At 41.0% G+C, this 22647-nt stretch overlaps 1 protein-coding gene across 2 annotated transcripts; it reads right to left on the bottom strand.

Moving 5' to 3' along the window:
- Positions 1-736: 736 nt before the first annotated feature.
- Positions 737-20065, bottom strand: LOC139460713 (interleukin enhancer-binding factor 2-like). 2 transcript variants are annotated; one of them, XM_071242190.1, is made up of 15 exons: positions 20006-20065; positions 17527-17604; positions 16005-16047; positions 13412-13468; positions 12786-12914; positions 12489-12591; positions 9624-9689; positions 8650-8766; positions 7678-7756; positions 5929-6016; positions 5112-5173; positions 3909-4023; positions 3113-3200; positions 2568-2715; positions 737-2033 (listed from the first exon to the last, which is right to left on the bottom strand). In XM_071242190.1, exons 1-14 carry the CDS (start codon positions 20008-20010, stop codon positions 2570-2572), a joined length of 1176 nt encoding a protein of 391 aa, XP_071098291.1. In that variant the 5' UTR covers positions 20011-20065; the 3' UTR covers positions 737-2033; positions 2568-2569. The 2 variants fall into 2 exon arrangements, with proteins under 2 accessions (XP_071098291.1, XP_071098290.1); XM_071242189.1 differs by lacking the exon at positions 20006-20065 and having other exon boundaries at positions 17527-17618.
- Between the last annotated feature and the right edge of the window lie 2582 nt (positions 20066-22647).

The following is a 22647-nucleotide window of genomic DNA, read 5'->3' as shown; positions in this document are numbered from 1 at the left end:
CAGAGCGATCTCAACACAAAGGAAACTCCCATACCTTAACATAGGTTGGTTGGTTTGTTGTTTAACGCCTCACTCAGCAATATTCCAGCTATATGCCGGCGGTCTGTAAATAATCAAGTCTGGACCAGAAAATCCAGTGATTAATATCATGAGCATCGATCAACGCAATTGGGATCGATGACATGCATCAACCAAGTCAGCTAGCCCGACCACCCGATCCCGTCAGTCGCCTTTTACGACAAGCATGGGTTGCTGAAGATCCATTCTACCCTAGATCTTAACGGATCCCTTAACATAGGCTTATGACTCATTGCGCTAAGCTGTGTGTACCAGGCCCTAGGTGCGGTTGTACAAAACAACCTTCCCACTAAGACTGTCGTATGTCTATGTTAAGGTGTGGGAGTTATGATCACCTTAGCGCTGAGTTCGCTTTGTGCAATGGCAAGAGGTCTACGTAGGCTGTTTCAGTGGCACACAGCAATGAGGTGTGTTTCAGTCAGAAAATAGTATTTCAGGGTTTCAGCTCAGGGAGAGGAAAGCCCAGTCTCAGTGTTGAGCTACAGCAGTCATCGCTGAGGTGGCGGACTGATTTACCCACCTGAGCTAGAAATAAGAGACAATGAAACAGCCTCATTTATTTCGTATTTCACAACTTTGAAAGTACAATCGAGCATGCTCTTTCTTCGAAGATCTTAAAGAGCATCATACGACGGTTGCCTCCAAAAGACACAACATCAATGATACAAAAAAGATGATTTTAATGACGATATGAAAATGGTAAAATAGGAAATAAAACATGCTTGCAATGTACAACATCCACATTTCGATTGAGGATATCCAGAGTCATCTCTGTGTCACAGGTAGTGTGTGTGTGAGTGTGTGTGTGTGTGTGTTTGTTAAACTACCACACTCAGCAATGTTACAGCTATATGACAGCGGCTTGTAATAATCAAATCTGGATCAGACAATCCAGTGACCAACAGACGAGCCATTGCACATCTGGGTAACAACCCCTGCTGCATCAGTGAGTGAGTTTGGTTTACGCCACTCTTAGCAATATTCCAGTTCCCATATGGGGAATCGAACCCGGGCATTCAGGGAGACGAGGAAACGCTTTAATCACTAGGCTACCCCACCGCCCCAGTGCTGTATGAATTCTGTACAACACACGCCAGAAGACTGACCGACTGACCTGGGCTCATCAAGTTGTTCATCAAATAAAGAAGTTTTGCAACCATTTAACTAAGGTGCATCTCATTTTGTTTGAAAATAACTCTACACTGGTGTTAAATTGGTCTGAAGACAAACAGGCCTCAATCTAAACATTTCATCTGCCAGTTTTGCAAAACTATGTAGGTGTTCATGTAATCATCAAATGGCTGGTTATTCAATAACACCTAAAAGACGTGTTTTTAAAATCATATCCAGTAGCCTAGTCTAACTTGACCAGTGGTCTGTCTGTACACTGAAAATTTACCAGTCTGTAGAGCCATTAGTCCTTATCGCAATTATCCATTTTCAATAATACAATGACATGACAGTCTTGTTGTTGAGTGCACTTGTCCCACTGCTTGTGCAGGGCCCAGTGCCTGCCTTACACTGACACAGAACTGCAAGGGCCATCAGATTAAGAAAAGAGCGGCATTTATGGCATAGACATGATGTGATTGGAATAATGTATGAGTTTGACCATGATACTAAATGCACACATTTCTATACAAATAGACCTCAAAAAGCCCTTGTCTTGGGCAAAATAGCTGATCTATTTACAAGCCTTATTATACATATGACCCCACACAAGCGATGGGATGTGGCAATCAGTAGGCCTGTCAGTCCATCTGAAATCATTTAATGGTCTGGATAGAACTAAACAGCCCTCTTTACACAAACAGGTCACGTTGCCCAAAACAGAAATATTTTTTATGACAACATGATTTCCTTCTAGTCAGAACAATTTTGTGTTCCTTGTTTCTGTTTTTAATGTTGTAAATGGCCAAATGTCAATGCCTCTATCTTGTCTGAGCAGCTGGAATCTGGAAAAAAAAGAGGTTTTCATTCAGGATCAGATGAGAGAGATTGAATGTTGTTTTCAATCTACTTTAAATCCGGCCTTTTACTTCTATACCTCTATATGTGAAGATCTGACAACCCCTTCACAGGAGGTCACAGCAGGTGGACTTGGAAATCAGTAAAGCAGTGTCAAGGCTTCTAAATTCTCGGTACCATCATACCATTTGTCTGTATCTTGAAAATGAACTTAAATAGTCATTTCAGAATGTAAATAATAAAGGATGTGTCATCATATTGTTCAGAATATTTAACGATCACACCATAACTGACGCTACTAGAGATCGGGGCTTACTCTCCAAACATTGTACCCATGTGGAGAATCAAACACGGGCCTTCATCTTGATGAGCGAACACATTACCCACAATGCTACTCATCACTACTGGCCCTCTTTCGTATCAGGGTTCACTCAAACTCTTTACACATTGTACTCATGTGGGTAATCAAAACCTGGGTTTTCTTCTTGATAAGCGAACACATTAACCACAATGCAACTCACCCCTACTGGCCCTCCTGAGTGTCCATGCCTTCATCGTCTCCTCCTTCTTCCTCTTCTTCCTCTCCCTCCTTCCTCTCGATCTTCTCGTAGGCCTTGTCTGATGGGGTGACCACCACGCCCTCCCACACGCTCATCTCTGTGGCAATACCTGACACACAAACGCAATGGAGTGAGCTGCATGCTGTATTCAACAGTATTTCTGTTGTATCAAAGTGTAAGATTATCGTGGGAGGAAGCACTAAGAAATGTGGGTCCTTGATGTTGTTTTGTTTGTTTGTTGTTTAACGCCGTACTCAGCAATATTCACGCTATATGACGGCAGTCTGGAAATAATCGAGTCTGGACCAGACAATCCAGTGATTCACATCATGAGCATCGATCCACACAATTGGGATACGATGACATGCATCAACCAAGTCAGCGAGCCTGACAACCCCATCCTGTTAGTCGCCACTTACGACAAGCATAGTTGCCTCTTACGACAACCATGAGTTGCTGAAAACCTATTCTACCCTGGATCTTCACAGGTCCAGTGTGAGACTTACTTGAGTTGCCCTCCATGCCCAAGATCTGTTTGAAACCACCGTGACTGAGCACTCGGAGCAACGTCTGAGCCGTGAAACACACCTGGTCCTGCAAACCGATGTCATGATTGATGGAATGATGGACTGACGGACTGAAGGACTGACTGACTGGTGAATGATTAACTGATTGATGGACTGATTGAATAAAGGACCGACTTCAATGGACTGAAGGATCGGTTGACTGATTGAACGAAGGGCTGATTGAACGAAGGGCTGATTGATTGATTGAGTGATTGATTGATTGATTGATTGATTGATTGATTCAGCATGTACCTGACAAACATGCAAAGTTTCATGAAAAAATATTGAACGGTTTATGAGTTATGCTCCGGAAACGAACCCTACCGTCACAGAACCTAATTCCATCTTGTTGCCATGGCAACATAAAAATTAAAATTTCTAAAATTTCTAAATTTCATTTCACAACAATGTATTTAATGTTTACAGTTAATTTACCTCTTGCATTGAAGTAAAACTAGAATGTTTAGGTAATTCAGGGAATAGCATAATGGCCTGACCATCGGGATGTGTATCTTTTCAAAACTGACCATCCATCAGCAAAATAGTCTGTCTCGGACTGTCGGGTATTTTAACACTGTCATTACTGATGCTAGGGCTGAGGAGATTTAATCTTTTTCCTGCGCGTGAATATTTACCATAGCAAGCAATGCTATCACTGACATGACCCGTATTGACCCATGACAGTCAGAAGTTCCATCTGGTCTATTGCATGACACAATGCACATCTTAACACTACCTGTTGTTCAAGGGTCATGACTGTGTGGACGCGGACTGTCCCCTGCTCACATGGGTCTGTGATGCCCACCGACCCAGGTAGGAAGAAGCCGGCCGCTAGCAGCTGCAGACATCGCCTGAAAGGAAGATAGTGAGTGATTGAGTGATTGAGTGAGTGAGTGAGTGTTTTTGAACAGTATTCCAGTCATATCACAGCATGTTAGCTTTAAAAGCCCCAAGTGATGCAGGTCTCAGACGTTTACCACTTCGGTGAAATTGATTAGCATGGGTATGGTGCTGAGAAACCTAGAAACATAATCGAGGCAAACTGGGATTTGAACCCAGGAGGACTTCATATCCACTGCCAGGTTAATAGTCCATATAAATATATTGCAAGCAATTCCATGGTTAGTCAAGCAATTTTTTTGTGTTTCCTTAAACCCCAATAATTAGGCCCCGCCCACCAACGGACTATTGTTTCCTGATTGGCTGATATTAGAATAGGTAGGGCTTGTGTTGCATTCTTGCGCTGAATGGTGTCACTGATTTCTGATTTCGAATTGTCTACATTTTGTCTGTGTTAAAGATTAAAGCTATTATTGTGGCATATTTATTTATATAAGGACTGACTTTCTGTATTTTGCATCTTTGGAGTTGTTTTTTATATGTAAATGCAAAATATTGAAGTCAATTCTTAAGAGAATCAAATAATAGGCAAGAAGAATTCATCGTTCATCATGTTTATGGGACGGCCATCATTTCTGAAACAATCATATTTGCGACACAAAAGTCTTCCTGATTTTGAACTGGAATCATTTTAAGAAAAAACATTGCAGAAAATGGCAAAAAAATTCATCATTGACAAATTCTAGACTGGGCTCCTGTCTACTTAAACACCAGTAGACATGCAGCAGCTGATTTGTTGAGGGCTGTGACTGGACAACGCTAACATAGCATTCATTGTTTCTCAGTATCATATGAAAACAAATAGCGAACTACGTGCCGAGCGCCAGTCAGGGTAAATCAAGTACCATCTTTAAATGTCTTTTGGTATGATGAGGCTGGGGATCAAACCCCGGACCTTCCACTCTCTCGGCGGATGCTCTCCACTAGACCACGGAGGCGGTTGGATGTTAGTTAAGCTTGCTTCACATTCAATCAGGGGAACAAATTCAGACAGATTCATGAGTTGTGTGTCAATTCTCTGATGAGTATTTCTACTTACTTAAAAGCAACGTTGATGGGTAGGGGCTGGCGCGAGGGGTTGTTCATCACAGCATAGTGGCCCTGCAACAGAAACATCAGCATCACATACTCCCCTCATCACCAACCTGAAGGAACTTAATAATTGGATACATTAACAGCAAAGTTTTGGTTTTACACAAACAATAAACCAACTGTGACATGGGCCTCCTTAAAAGGATTCACCCCCAATAAAGGAACACTTTCTGGGATTTTACCAGATGCACAGGATTGTTTGTTTGTTTGTTGTTTAACACCGCTTTCAGCAAGATTCCAACTATAAGAAGGTGGTCTGTAAATAATCCAGTCTGGACCAGACAATCCCGTGATTGACATCATGAGCATTGATCTACGCAATTGAGATACAAAGACATGCATCAACCAAGTCAGCGAGCCTGACCACCTGATACCCTCAGTCGTTTAGTTGCCTCTTACGGCAAGCATTTCATTGGTCGATTTCATTGCTCGATCAAAGTTCGCAAAAGGTCATTCGGACGTGACTTGTAATGGGATGTCCTCGTATCTTTCTGTAGCCGTAGAGAGCACTAAGATCTGATTTTAATGACATTGTGGGGCAAGCAAAAATGGATCATTAATTCAAAAGGTAGAGAGCATGTAACATATTACAGACATCTCTTTCTGCTAAGAAATATTAGTTCAGGGTGCAAATGGTAAAGGTTCTTTTATGGAACATTAAAGAACTCATCAATAAGTGACCCTCAACAAATGGATTCTGGCACGTCTGAGGAACAACTGATGTGGCACACAAGATGAGTGTCCCAGGGGGCAGTGAGTCTCACCATCAGGTCAATTATCCACGGTGTGAGGGGCTGCAAGCCTTCAAACCTGTTCTTCAGATCTCGCAGGAGTCGAATCAGCACCTTGATGCTGGAGAGAGACAAACACTATTGTAAAACAAACTGTGGGCTGGAATTTGACTGAAAAACATTGCTAACTGCCAACTCAAGATGCTATGAATTATTTGGTCAATGCATGAAATAGGTTTATTAACACCAAACAGATAGTCTTTTTCAAACCTTGGTGATATTAAGGGGAGACAATTTGAAAAAAATTGAAGTTATCTCCCTTGAAAATATTTTGAAGTCCCATCATGTGACAGCTCAACCAAGAAGAGAATGTTTCACCAATCATCTCATCAATCTACCAACAACTGAAACCTTTGAAAGACTTAAGTCAACCGACAACATCCATCATTAAATGTCAGACTAAATTTGTTGTCAAGTACTAAAGATAAGGAATAAAAAGGCATGATTAAAATAAGTTCCCAGCGCCTAAGGGTGAGTGAGTGAGTGAGTATGGTTTTACGCTGCTTTTAGCAATATTCCAGCAATATCACGGCGGGGGACACCAGAAATGGGCATCACACATTGTACCCATGTCGGGAATCGAACCTGGGTCTTCGGCGTGACGAGCGAACGCTTTAACCACTGGGCTACCCGACCGCCCCCAGCGCATTAGGGAACACTTATAAAAAATAAATAACACAGCCTTGTGACAATGGTTGTTACATGATGCCAGTGATAAATGTTCTCTCGCACAAGTAAACATGATAAACATATGGATAATGATAAACATGTGAACATGCCTAATGCACAAAATAATGTTGGGCATTAGCAATCTCAATGAAGAGGAAGGGAACTTTTCTAAAATAGGAGTGAGTTGGGATTAACGCCGCTTTTAACAGTATTCCAGTCATATCACGGCGTGTCAACTTAATGTGGGAGGAAAGCCCGAAGTGATGCAGGTCTCAGATGTTTACCACTTCGGTGAAACCCACGAGCACGGGTATGGTGCTGAAAAACCTAGAAACATAATTGGAGCGAACCCGGATTCGAACCCACAATCATAGGTTTCTGGCGTGCCCAACGTTCGCAACTCTGCACAGCGAATCTGCACAATTACTTGGATCGATGCTCAGGATATTAATTACTGGATTGTCTGGTCCAGACTCGATTATTTACAAACCGTCGCCATATAGCTGGAATATTGCTGAGTGTGGCGTTAAACAACAAATCAACCAACCAACATTCCAACACTGAAACATCTTTATGAATGCCCTGTGGGACACTTGAAAAAATAGGCATTTCTATCTTTGAAATATCTTTTCCAACTTGATTGTATTATGGGCTGTCTGTCTCTCTGTCTGTCTGTCTGCCTGCTGGGACTTATCTCGGATTCTTAACAAATTGGGAAAAACATTTCTTTTGTTCAAAATGGGGATTTGTTAAAAGTTCATAACTTCATAAATTCAGAGGTATTTGGAGATTGCACTGAATGCAATAATATAAAACAAAGCATTAAAACCTGTTCTATTTATTGGCCGTGTAATATCTGTGAATACAGGCTACTTCTAAGCCAAAATATTAGTTGTTATATATATCAGTACATTGTAACATGACTTGAGAGATATTTAGTTCCAAAAATGGGAAATTTTAATGACATTTGCAGCAGCCTTGGGGTTGAATATCGGCCTTTGAGCAAATGTAGTTAAATCCCTGGTCTGTCTGATAATAAACCTTGTATCATACCTTGAGTGCACAGCGTTCTCTTCAAACCACCTTGCATGTCTGACAGCTGCTAGATGACCCTGCATCACCTTACCATCCACTGAAAGAACACACACAAACATAGCAGCCACACAATCTTAATCATGAAGGCTCACAGAATGTTTGCTTACTATTTAGCTTGGGAAGGTTCGTTTGTGTCGTTCATTATTATATATTACATTTTTTTGGGTGGGACAAATTCTGTTTAAAGTGCAGGTCGTTTATAATAATTACAGTAATATGACTGTATAGAGATAGAGAACCTCTTGCTTTCTTTATAGGGTATTTTTTAAGGGATGCTGCAGCGAGAGTCTGATAGAGAGAGAGAGAGAGAGAGAGAGAGAGAGAGAGAGAGGAGAGAGAGAGAGAGAGAGAGAGAGAGGGAGGGATGGGTGAATGTTGAGGAAGAGAGAGGGGAGGAGATAGGGAAGAGAACGGGTGGGCGGAAAGTCTGATGCTGCAGCGAGAGTCTGATAAAAGAGAGACAGAGAGAGACAGAGAGAGAGAGAGAGAGAGAGAGAGAGAGAGAGAGAGAGAGAGAGAGAGAGAGAGAGAGAGGGAGGGATGGGTGAATGTTGAGGAAGAGAGAGGGGAGGAGATAGGGAAGAGAACGCGTGGGCGGAAAGTCTGATGCTGCAGCGAGAGTCTGATAAAGAGAAAGAGAGAGAGAGAGAGAGAGAGAGAGAGAGAGAGAAAGAGAGAGAGAGAGAGAGATGGATGGGTGAATGTTGAGGAAGAGAGAGGGGAGGAGATAGGGAAGAGAATGCGTGGGCGGAGAGTCTGATGCTGCAGAGAGAGAGAGAGAGAGAGAGAGAGAGAGAGAGAGAGAGAGAGAGAGAGAGAGAGAGAGAGAGAGATATGGATGGGTGAATGTTGTTGTGAAAGAGAGAGGTGAGGAGAAACGGAAGAGAACATGTGGGCGGACATGCCACATGCTGCAGTGGGTGTACGTACAATGTAGTTCTGGGTCCAGCTTCTTCAGGTTTGGTGGGATGGTGGTGATCAGGCCCTTCACGCTGGCATCGGCCGAACTGATCTCAAACCCCGAGTCATTTGTCAGCATACTCAGCACTGAAATATAGAACACTTAACCTCAACACGACGACGACAGAATCCGGGATAATTGGGATCTTTCCTTTTGTCGATCATCCCAAACTGGCTGCAACAGGAGATGTTGCTCCAGTGAAATACATGGCTCACTTTAAGGACATAACCAGGTGGCACCCTGGTCCTATAAATGTATCAAAGTTGATACAAAGACGCATAAACTGGTCTAATACTAGTGGTGAAATGATACACTGATTCATCGGTGAATCGCAATTTTTTACTTCTCGATACAAGTATTGATCACAGTCGCACACTAAGTAAAAAATAAACACTAATCAGTACTGCAAGTTAATAGTGAAAACATACATATTTTCATTTGTTGTGTCATACTTGACACTGCCAACTGTAAATCATCAGTGTGCCAGGTATTTGGGCATTCTCTCTATGAAAAAGATGGCTTACGCGCCACAGGTAAGAGCACATGCATGTATCGTGATACATATCTGATTGTAAGGTATTATGATACGCAGCGGATCGCACAGTTGGTGTATAGCCCCAACACTATCTAATACCACTTATGACTGTGTCATAAAATACATATAACACAGCTATTAGTGATGTAGTATGATAAATAAAGCATAGAGGTATTGCATGCATTCAAAGATTGCCGTTGTGTGGACAAGTAATGGTTCGTCAGACACAAACTTGAAAAGATATACATGCAGACAGACATACAGACATAAATATTAGGTTACATTTTTCAATAGGGTGCACTGGTGCCTGTTTTCTATAGCTAAATTGAACCCTGAAATAACATTTGCAGACCATTGTGATATCATATATTACCACTGGGCGTCATTGACGACCCTCGTGACTCTCACCTTCATTGGGTTCCTGCACCTTAAGTTCTTCCAATACTTTGTTGCCTAGCGACGCCACTGCTTCCTCTGAAGAAAAACAACCAATATATCTATAATATGGATACTGGTATACAGCCCTATCTCAAGTTAAGTAGCAAACAAAGGGAGTGAGCCAATACATCTACCAAACTGTTTTGCACTTAAAGGCAATTGAAGAATATGTGTGTGTTGTAATCTGTTTGATTGAAATTAGTTTTAAATGTGATTGAAATCTAGATATTTTTACCCAAATACATTCTTATTTCTAAATCCCAAATTTGACATTGTGACACAGTAACAGTGAAGCCATGAGGAAAAGACAGATCAGGTGAACTTTCACCAACAGCTTCAACTCTTGAACAATTTACCATTTAAACAAAGGCTTTTGTTCAAATTTGCATAATTTATGGTTGGTTGTTTAAAGCCGCGCTCAGCAATATTCCAGCTATATGACGGCGGTCTGTAAATAATCGAGTCTTAACCAGACAATCCAGTGATTGATATCATGAGCATCAATCCACGCAATTGAGATCGACGACATTCATCAACCAAGTCAGCGAGCCTGACCACCGGATCCCGTTAGTCGCCTTTTATGACAATCATAGTCACCGTTTACAGCAAGCCTGGGTTGCTGAAGACCTATTCTATCCCGGAATCTTCACAGGTCGCATAATTTATGAATAGAATAATAATGTAGTACAATAGATCTTACACGGCAACATATGATGGCTAATCTGCAAAAGTTTCAGTTGAATCAAAACTGTGTTTTTTGGTATTTTTAGGCGCCTTAAAAATTACCACAGAGAGAGAGCTTCAGAAAATTACTGGTAACTTTTGTACTTTACAATGTTGATAGCATTGTTGATTCTCCCAGGCATAGAAGACTGTTTGTTTGTTTGTTGTTTAACACCGCACTAAGCAATATTCCAGCTATATGACGGCGGTGTGTAAATAATCAAGTCTGGACCAGACAATCCAGTGACTGACATCATGAGCATCGATCCACGTAATTTGGACCGATGACATGCACCAACCAAGTCAGTGAGCTTGATCACCCGATCCCGTTTGTCGCCTCTTACGACAAACGTTGTCGCCTTTTACGGCAAGCATGGGTTGCTGAAGACCTATTCAACTCCGGATCTTCACAGGTATTATAGAAGACTGAAAAGCAGCAATATATCAATGATTCAGGGAAGATTCTCTGTCTTGTTTGTGGGTATGCCTATGTATATCTAGATGGTCTTTAAAAGACCTGAGTAGTTCATTCAATATTATACAAATCATACAATGGAAACATCCAAAAATGCCTGAAATTTGAAACAGTACAAGCCTTGAAGTAGTTGAAGGGGGACAACTCTTGTTGGGCAAGAAGGGGGGTAACTCTTGTTGTATAGTTGTTGTAACTCAATTTCAAAGAGAGGAGTAATGTTCACTTTCTACTTAGGGACAATATTTATGAGAAAGTCAATTGACATTATGACAATTATTTCATTAAGAGGTTTTTACCCAAACCCTAAACATTGTATCCTTTTGGAGTGTGGTTGGCGGGGTTTTATTCCACTTTGAATTTGAAAAGTATTTCAGTTATATCCCAGTGTGTCAGCGTAAAGAGGGAGGAAAGACTACCACTAAAACAATGAACACACACATGTTGTGAAGCTGTGGTTCAAACCCACAATCATCAGATCCTGGCACAAATAAGGGATGCAACAGAACGCAATAAACTGCAGCACCATGACATGCGGCAACCCTCATTCCTACATTACCCATAAGAAAAGTTAAAATAAGACTAATGTGGGCCCCAAAATACCACTATCTTAAACCTTACACCCATAATCTGTCATTCGGTGTTCGTTCAACGTGTCCCTGGGGACCTGTTCTAACCCAGAATCCCCACGAGGGGTCCAGCTATATGGCAAATCATTGAGGCTTGGCAAGACCAATCTCATGGCCATTATTATGAGCAATGATCCACGGCATTGGGGTACAGTTCCATGTCATCACATAAGTCAATGAGTGATCACCCAATCCATTAAGGGGGCACGGGTGGTCCAGTCGTCTAAGGCGCCGCAATTTGCTGTGCAGAGTTGCGTCCCTTTGGCACGCCAGAAACCTGTGATTGTGGGTTCGAATCCTGGTTTGCCCCAATTATGTTTCTAGGTTTGTCAGCACCATACCCGTGCTCGTGGGTTTCACCGAAGTGGTAACGTCTTCGTCTTAGACCTGCATCACTTCGGGCTTTCCTCCCACATTAAGCTGACACGCCGTGATATAACTGGAATAATGTTAAAAGCGGCGTTAAACCCAACTCACTCACCAATCCATAAGTACCCTCTTACGCCAAGCACGGCTTGCTGGGCCCCGTTTAACAAAGTGATCATATCGCGAAGATGATTGTAACTCACATACTCTTAACACAGAATTACAGCCTGCATAGCCCTATGATCCTTTGTGGAAAGTGGGGCCCTTAGGAACGATTCTTGGTGAGGTAAGATGAAATGTGCATGCATGTGTGTGGGGCTGCTTGTACTAGTCAGGAGTGATGCTAGCCCACTGAGAAACCACACAGCAGTTTAAACATGAATATCCCACTCAGACACAGTATACTGACTCTGAGCCGACCAGTCCTTGTTTTAGCCCATTAATGCTGAGCCCCAGACAAGGTAACAACAAGTACCATCTTTTAATGTATTTTGGTACGATGTGGCCTGGGGATCCAATCCCAGACCTTCTGCACTCTGGACGGACACTCTACCACTAGACCATGGAGGCAGACTTCTAACCTGGAATCCCCTGTGGGGAAAACAATGATTAAGTGTGACAGGTGCGTTATATTGACTGACTTACTTGTAGGTAGAGTTTTCAGCATGACAACAATATCTGCAACATTGTGACCACCCATCATGGTGCCTTTCTTGAAAGATCCAACTTGTCGCACCTCCTCCACTTGCTGCAACACGAACAAGATGGGATTGCTTGCATGTGCATATGTTAGAGTGTGTAGTTTGTTTGACTCTGCACTCAGCCATATTCCAGCTATATGACACAGGCAGTATATAATCGAGTCTGGACCAGACAATCCAGTGATTTATATCAAGCTCATTGATCCAAGCAAAAGGGATACAATGACATGCATCTACTTACAGCGGCATCAAATGTGCCGGGTGCGATGACCAGGTTGTCCAGGATGCCCTGAATCTTGGTGACGAGGGCCAGGATGGAGGCTTGCTCCTGAGCTGTAGGGGTTAGGTCTGTGTTTCTCTTTAACAGGGACTGCAACACAAACAGCCATCAACATCTCCCTTGGACTCCATCTTCAAAACTCTTTTAATTTAGCAGTCATTTGTTCAGGCTTAAGGTGATTAAGAAAAAAAAGCAGTAAAATGCTCGATCTAGATGACATGGGTATGACAAGGAAACATTTTATTGGTTTGTTTGTTGCTTAATGCCGCACTCAGCAATATTCCAGCTTTATGACAGTGGTCTGTAAATATTCAAGTTTGGACCAGGCAATCAGCGATCGACATCACAAGCCTCAATCTACGCAATTGATATATTTTGTAGATGTTGCTTCTTACGACAAGCTTGGTTGCTATTACTTGCTAAAGACCAAATTCTAACCTGGATCTTACAAAGAACAAAAGGGTTTAGGACGACACCAATTACACTTTCCAGGACTGCCATTTGCCCCAAGTCTAGTGTCTCTTGAAACTCCTTGGTTCTGAATATTTGCACCAACAATATACGAAAATGCATGAACTCGGGATTACCTCGGTGAGAGCCTTCTCCTCCGGGGCTGTCTTGGCACGGGGAAACGTTGACTCGCACTGAAATTTACAAAAATATAATGGCATCTACAGTTCCTTGATCAGAATAATTACACACGTGACCTCAATCATACACATTATTGACCGGGGGACACGGGTGACCCAGTTGTCTAAGGCCCGTGATTCGCTGTGCAGAGTTGCGTCCCTTGTGCATGCCAGAAACATATGATGGTGGGTTCGTATCCCGGTTCGCCCCGATTATGTTTCTAGGTTTGTCAGCACCATACCGGTGCTTGTCGGTTTCACCGAAGTGGTAAACGTCTGAGACCTGCATCACTTCGGGCTTTGCTCCCACATTAAGCTGACACGCCGTGATATAACTGGAATACTGTTAAAAGCGGCGTTAAACCCAACTCACTCACTCACTCATTATTGACCGGTTATTCTAAGACGTGACTGACATGATGTACTCTTTAAATAATGAAATAGCAATCAAATATATTGAGAACATGGGGAGAAACGCACATAAGAAGTCGGCGACCACAGTCACTGGTCTGCCTGCCATAGGCTCTAGTAACATAGATCTCCATTTGGTTGAATAAGAGTTTTTTTTTTTTTTTTTGCTTGTTGTTTAACGCCGCACTCAGCAATATTCCAGCTATATGACAGAGGTTTGTAAATAATCGAGTCTGGACCAGACAATCCAGTGATTGACATCGTGAGCATCCATCCACGCATTTGGGATGCAATGACATATATAAACCAAGTCAGAGAGTCTGACCATCCGATCCCGTTAGCCGCCTCTTACAAAAGCATAGTTACTTTTTACAGCAAGCATGGGTTGCTGTAGACCTATTCTACCCGGAATCTTCATGGGTCGGTTTTGTAAGATCACTACTCAGTAACCAGAGTCTGGTGAAATGATCTACACTTGGTCTGGTAAGATCAACTGATACTACATCAAATACTGAGAATGTACTAAGGCTGGGACGTTACACCAACTATGTGATCCGATACGCATCATGACATCTTGCTCATGATCCGATACATATGAAGATACTTGCATGTGCACTTATCTGTGGTGAGTAAACCATATTTTTGAAAGATAGGAAGGATGGCTAAATACCCGGCACACTGACGATTTACAGTTGGCAGTGTCAAGTATGGTACAATGGATGGAAACATTTACATTTTCATTACTAATAAGGGATTGTTTGGTGTAACAGTTATAAAGCGAACATTTAAGGTGAGAGTCAACATAAGTTACTTAGTGTGTCACTGATCGATACGTGTTTCAGAAAGTGAAAAATCGCAATCCACCAATGCATCGGTGTATCATTCGACAACTAAAAGATCTGAGGACATCCCATTACGGGTCACATCAGAACGACCTTTCGCGAACTATGACTGACCACTGAAATGACAAACAAGAAGTCGACATCAGCCAATTAGAATCAGCTTCTCGAGCTTTTCGGCACTCGTTTCAACCTGGCGACTTCCATTTCAGACTATGCTTGAAAAATATGTTGACACAGATCTTGATTAAAATTTTGAAAACTGAACACACAAACATTCCAGAATGCCTAATATATGTTTGAGATTGTATGGCAGTGCTTCCAACATACTGTTCAAATGTTTATCCCACGGAAGCAAGAGACAGACGATAATTTTGACGGAATCAGTCGTACGGGCCGTAACTGTTGTTCGGAATACACCATGTTAACGTTTTGGAGTTTGCATGATTAGAAAACACATTCCGACTGTCACTTTCATGATCTGGTAAGTGACATTTTGATTGGTCGGATGAAAGGTCGTTCTGACGCCACTTTTAGCAATATTCCAGCAATATCACAGCGAGGAACAACAGAAAAGGGCTTCACACATTTTAACCATGAGGGGAATTTAACCCGGGTCTTCGGAACACTTTAACCACTAGACTACACCACTGCCCGCCCTTGAGTTTACCAGTGTTAACCAATCAGAATCCTGTAAATACCAGAGAGCAGCTTAACATAATGAGACAGCCACAAGCTAATTTGTATATCATGTGACCAGGTGAGGTGAGGTGAACTTGGGTTTAACGTCGCGTCCAAGATTATTGCACTTATATCATGTATGTATATAGCGATGTGCATGCATGTGTGTGTGGCTACTTGTACTAGTCCAGACTGATGCCGATTTATAGTGCTAGCACACTGAGATACCATGCCGCAGTTTAATATGAATACCCCACTCAGACACAGTATACTGACTCCGAGGCGGACCAGTCCTTGTTTTAGCCCCTTAATGCCGAGCGCCAGACAGGGTAACAACAAGTACCCTCTTTTAACGTATTTTGGAATGACGCGGCCGGCGATCTAACCCCGTACCTTCCGCTCTCCGGGCGGACGCTCTACCACTAGACCATGGAGGCGGTCTCATGCAACTAGACCCTGATCATGTTTGTAAACCCTTATCACCATGATCATGTACATCATTGCTTATTTTGATATCAGAACAGTTTGAAATACTGTTAAACATGTTAAAGCAGAATAAAATCCAACTCACTCATTCAGAATTAAGTATCAAATAATGTGATGAAAATGGCAGTTCTTACCTGTACCAAGTCAAATGGTATATGGGGGATAAATGCTCTGAATCTGAAATGGAGGAAATACTGATTAAACTCCTGTACTAACAGACAGTCTCTCAGTTTCCTATGCAATTGTTGATCACAGTGAATCATACAAAACAACAATGGCATACCATATTCGACATAATAAGCGCCCCCGGAAATATTTGCTAATATATTGGCCAGTGAACAATCCCAATTAGGACCCTTTCTGATTGATCAATGTACACAAGACTTATTTATTCGTGTTTAATATGCACTCATGTGTTATATGCACCCTTAATTATTGGCAATTAAATTCTCAAAAATATATCTGTTGTGTAAAATAAACACAGATTCTTCTTTAATATCATTTCAGGCTGTCAGCATAAACCACAAAATTTACAATCTTTCATCTCTGTTTGTTATCTCACCAAAATTATATTCTAATAAGAGCCCCCTATTTCTAATTTTGAGACCGTCATGGGTGCTTATTACGTCGAATACGGTATTTAGACTAACGTCTGAGCAACAGGAATAATATGTTCCGAATGAACTTAACGTTTACAGTCTCGAGCCTTGTTGAGGTCAGTGTTAATGTCACGAGAGCACAATCAAATTACAAAATAATAACTTACAAAACTTGCTAGAAAGTGATATTATACTTTTTTTTGCTATCATGAACATTGCGATTATGTAATATTAATGATATAAATGTATCCTAACTTGCTAACTAAGCTTACAACTGTGGAATTAACCTGAAACATGTTTTAATAGCCTGTATATACAATCATGGTGTCAGGATATCATTGTATAGGACACACCCATAAAGGTCTGGAATTCCACTAGCATTAAACAAATGCTGAAGATACCCTTAACATTTGATGAATGGACTCAACATGCTCAAGCTATTTCATGCAACAAAACATATACATTAAGTATCAATATATCTTGCTATATGTACTGTATCAGACCTCAAAGTTTAATTTTTTTCCAGGTAGCCAGAGGTAAAATGAAGAAGTCAAGCCAATATTGTAGGTTGCCAAAACTTTTGAAATTCTCTTTTATCAAATAACTATTACATGTACAAGTCATAGCACTACTCTTGGAATTGTGTATTAGTGGAAACTGTACTTGAGTTTTGTTATTTGTGACTCGAACAATGATGCAATTTATGTTACTAGATTACATAGGTATGTCCTTTCTTATCCAATAAACTATCAACCAAACTAAAATACTAATTACATTAATATTTATGTACTTCGATTCATTGCTGACGTTAGGAGGAATTATTTGGTAGTACAATTAGTAGCACACATTAATATTTTTGTGTCTACCTATGTGTAGCAACAGAAGTTAGTCGCCACAAGATATTTTCAAGGTAGTCATTTGGCGACCTCTGAATTTTAGACAGTAGACAAACTGAAATTTAGGTCACATTGGCGACCATTTTAGTCTTAACTTTAAGGCCTGTGCATCATGAAATAAGTATAGGTTGTGACACCCCTAAATCCTAGCATCTACATACGGAGGTCCAGGTTTGAATGGGGGATGCGATGGTCTCATCCCTCCCCTCATTGGAGGTCCCCCACGTCCTCGGAGATTCCTGGAACAGAGCATTGTCAGGGTTAGAACTAAACTCAATACCTTCCCTAACAAGGGTGTTTGTTGTTTATTCATCACATTCAGGACATAAAATACATAACACAAATAAATACATGTTAAAATATCTTTCTGATACGAGTCTTTGAAAGGCATTAAGAAGTAATACTCACAAGGGAGGGAACTTATGGATGTCAACCTCATAAAAAAGAAGTTGACATCCATAAATACTCTTTCTTACTGGTACGGTTTCATTGACATACAGACACAAAAGATTTCCGCTTGCGAGATGTGTCTGCCATTGTAACTTTATCAATACTGAATATCCCCACTCTAGATGTCAAATTTTGAAGACATCTCATGTATCCACTCCAAGGCCAAAAACTAATCACTGTTTTAATATTGTTGATTGTGGGTGTAAATTGAGCACAAAGTGTCAGTAATTAAAATCACTTGCCTTCTATTGTTTATTGCCGATTTGATAGGCTGATTGGCGACGCATGAGCAGTTCAAACATTAACAGTTTGTTACAAACATAAACTTTGTCGTCGACAGAGTAGACACCGGACCACACAGTGACTTCGCTTTATCCATAATTTCGTTCTTAGCATGTTCATTATATCCATCAATTTTATATGATAAAATACACAGCATATGACCAGGACTAAAAAGAAAATTTTGTTATATCTGTGTTTGTTATAAACATTTCGCAGCCCCAAATGAATGGTCTGTTTTGTTTAACAATAACGTAATATGTTCACCAGTACTTCCCTTCAAGGATCCAAGTGTTAACTTAATGATACAGTTGGGGGTAACATACCGAAACACACCTAACCCTAATCATGCTAATGACCGATTAGGCTCGCGAGATTGGTGAAGCATTTCTAAATAGGAGTAGTTGTTGGTTGGTTTGTTGTTTAACGGCGCACTCAGAAATATTCCAGCTATATGACGGCGGTCTGTAAATAATCAAGTCTGGACCAGACAATCCAGTGATTAATATCATGAGCATCGATCCACTCAGTTGGGATCGATGACATGCATCAACCAAGTCAGTGAGTCTGACCATCCGATCCCGTTAGTCGCCTTTTATGACAAGCATAGTCACCTTTTACGGCAAGCATGGGTTGATGAAGGCCTATTCTACCCTGGAATCTTCACGGGTCAAATAGGAGTAGTGCACTTTACTGGATTTTCAGGTTTCAATTAGCACTGGGTGGAGGATCGAACTCATGTTGCCAGTTTGAAGCTAAGCTATTGGGTTAATCTAACTAACCAACATTTTACCATGGGATCACAACGCTATCACAAATAATTAGTGCTCGTTTAACATCAGCACCCGATTGTTTACCTTTGGGCCACAGGCGCAGTAGCCATTTTCTCAATGACACTCGAAACTTGATAAAACTTGTTCGGACATTCCTCAAATTAAATTGGATTAATTTGTTAAAAGAGATAGCTGACCTGAATATGTGACCCTAACTTGAGATGGTTAGCACACCCTACCTCACAACTGACCCTAAGGATCATAACACTATGCCTAACACTAACCTAAAGACAGCGGTAGAAACTAACAGTTTCAGTCCACTAGTCCTTATAATGATAACAAATAGCAAAACCCCTAAAAATGGCAAATGTCTACTAGTCCTTATGATACCTTTACTATTGGGCAGTTTGGCAAGGACTATAGGAATAGTGCCAATTTCTAACGCTGAAAGGGTTATTTGATTGGCCCAACCCTAAGGATCATGAAGCGGTGTCCGATCGTAAAGGGGTACCTAATCCAAATGATTGTAAAGGGTGCAAGGGCAGTTTGTCATACAGACCCTGATACAAATATATCCAATGCAAGTCTATAATGTTTGGAAAGTCTAGATTATGAAGAGAGTATCCATGGTATGGTATGGTATCCGGGATCCTTCTTATAAATATAATATATTAATTAAGATAATTTAACAACTGTTTTTGTCTGTAAGATATGTTCATTTCAGAGAGTAGATGTTAATCTAGGGCCAAGGACTAAGGATTGAGTTGTAAGGGCTACTAGGGATAGGGAATAACCTACCCTAACCCAAGCACTGCTAACCCATTTAGGATCGAAGAGGCACACGCGATTTGTGAAGAGAGAGCGGCAGCTTAGGCAATAGAGCTATATAAGCTGCGCCCGGTAAACTGCATTGTTGCCAATTATGCTTCTTGTGGTCTAGACTTTATGATACTAGCCTAGTCCTAGGGTAACATTCTCGCAACACAATAACACGTTTAGCGTTTTGACAATTCCGACTGTATCTTGCAGATCGTATTGCACTTCCTTCAGTTCCGTACAATCTCTCCCTTGAAATACAACACCGAGTGCATGCAGCAGCTCTCAAACCCAATTAAAGCAATAATGTTGACATATTTACCTCATATTTGTGATATTTTGATTCACGTGTATGGCGTCCGGATATTGTGTACCGGTTGACGAATGCGCATGCGTAAATAACACGTACTCGATGCAATGGATAGCGGTGTCGGTTCAGTCAATGAAAATGTGGGCACACGATGTGCAGAGCTTTGTGGCTAGGTTTTAATCATTCGCTACTTTTCGGGTCTTTCCGCTAGAAAGGTTCGGTTACATTCGTCAATATCCGTTACTGATTCGGGTTTGCTGTCCAGTCATGTTCCCACATTTAGGAGATTGTGTTTGGAAATTTGACGTAGTCCTACTGTAGAGTAGATACCTCTTATTTCAATTTGGAACCGAATGCTTTTTCGAGCACAGCGTTCGTTTTCACACCTAACTTGTTTTGCTTGATTTCATCTATCCACTTCGTATTGGTGACAATTAAAGACCATTGGTCATTTGATTCTAAAATGTATGAGGAATTCAAGGATGTGTGTATCGCAGCTAAGTTTGAAATATACGTGATGTTACAGGTGCCTCATAACCGGTGTACCTGAAACGTGATTTGGTGAACACTATCCAATATGGCGGAAAGTTCCCTTCGGCGTTCGTGTTTGCGTATTTTCCAAAACATTCTAAACGATTCTAGGGTTATCGGAGACATTTTGGAATGATCATTGGTGATTTGCTAAAAGTCAGATACCCGTGATCACTAGTATGCTTCTAAATCCATTTCTCCGAGTAAATATCCGAACTTTAGATTTCAAAACATCATGTAAATAACGCCGTGAGTGGTGATTTAGTAATGTGTAAAAAATGGCGACATTTACGATGTACCTAATTTTCAGAGGTCATTTTCAGTAGTTTTGCTTGACCTAAAATGCCAGTGGATGATATCACAGAACAGGGAATTTCCCACCGTATTCAAAACTGTGAAGTGTATTAGTGTGCATGATGTATTTTGAATTTTATTCGACTTCAAAATGAGGGTTTTAGAGGAGGGACATATATATCCCTGTGGCATTACGAATCAGATGTCTCCCGACACCGTAGGGTTTCTTAACAGTTATCACAACGAACAGAAGCTTCCTGTGTAAATAGGCACATCTGGTAGCCTTGATAGTATATCTGCTATTATGTTACTTATATGCTATATTTGCTACTTTTCTACTGTATATATGTTACCTCTATACTATATCTCCGGGATAGGATAGGTCTTCAGCAACCCATGCTTGCCGTAAAAGGCGACTATACTTGTCGTAAGAGACGACAGACGGGATCGGGTGGTCAGGCTCGCTAACTTGGTTGATGCATGTCATCGATCCCAATTGTGTGGATCGAGGCTCATATGATATTAATCACTGGATTGTCTGGTCCAGATTCGATTACTTACACACCGCCGTCATATAGCTGGAATATTTCTGAGTGCGGCGTTAAACAACAAACCAACTACATACTATATCTGCTACTTGTATACTGTATATATGTTGCTTCTATATATTATATCTGCCTCTTATAAACTGTATATATGTGTTACTTCTATATACTTTATCTGCTACTTATATACTGTATATATGTTACTTCTAAATACTATATCTGCTTCTTATGTACTGTATATATATGGTCCTTCTATATACTATATCTGCTACTTATATACTGTATATATGTTACTTCTAAATACTATACCTGCTTCTTATATACTGTATATATATAGTCCTTCTATATACTATATCTGCTACTTATATACTGTATATATGTTACTTCTAAATACTATATCTGCTTCTTATATACTGTATATATATATGGTCCTTCTATATACTATATCGGCTAATTATATACTGTATATATGTTACTTCTAAATAGCCCATTTCTGGTGTCCCCCGCCGTGATATTGCTGGAATATTGCTAAAAGCGGCGTAAAACCATACTGACTGACTCACTCACTCACTTCTAAATACTATATCTGCTACTTATATGCTGTATATATATGGTACTTCTATTCACTATATCTGGTACGTATATACTTTATATATATGGTACTTCTAAATACTATCCATCCAGAGTGGACTCCATGAGATACAAGGTATGTACCTCCATCCAGAGTGGGCTCCATGACAAACAAGGTATGTACCTCCATCCAGAGTGGACTCCATGAGATACAAAGTATGTACCTCCATCCAGATAGGGTTCCATGAGATACACAGTATTTTCCTCCATCCAGAGTGGGCTCCATAAGATCCAAGGTATGTACCTCCATCCAGAGTGGACTCCATCAGATACAAGGTATGTACCTCCATCCAGAGTGGACTCCATCAGATACAAGGTATGTACCTCCATCCAGAGTGGACTCCATGAGATACAAGGTATGTACATCCACCCAGAGTGGGCTCAATGAGATACAAGGTATGTACCTCCATCCAGAGTGGGCTCCATGAGAGACAAGGTATGTACCTCCATTCAGAGTGGGCTCCATGAGATACAATGTATGTACCTCCATCCTGTGTGGGCTCCATGAGATACAAGGCATGTACCTCCATCCAGATTGGGCTCCATGAGATACAAGGTATGTACCTCCATCCAGAGTGGACTCCATCAGATACAAGGTATGTACCTCCACCCCGAATGGGATCCTCGAGATACAAGGTATGTACCTCCACCCAG

The sequence above is a fragment of the Haliotis cracherodii genome, unplaced genomic scaffold (genome assembly GCF_022045235.1).
Source record: "Haliotis cracherodii isolate W230 unplaced genomic scaffold, xgHalCrac1.p SCAF_14, whole genome shotgun sequence".
Taxonomy (NCBI): domain Eukaryota; kingdom Metazoa; phylum Mollusca; class Gastropoda; order Lepetellida; family Haliotidae; genus Haliotis; species Haliotis cracherodii.
The sequence above is the reverse complement of the archived record's forward strand: the minus strand, read 5'-3'. Positions and strand labels throughout refer to the sequence as shown.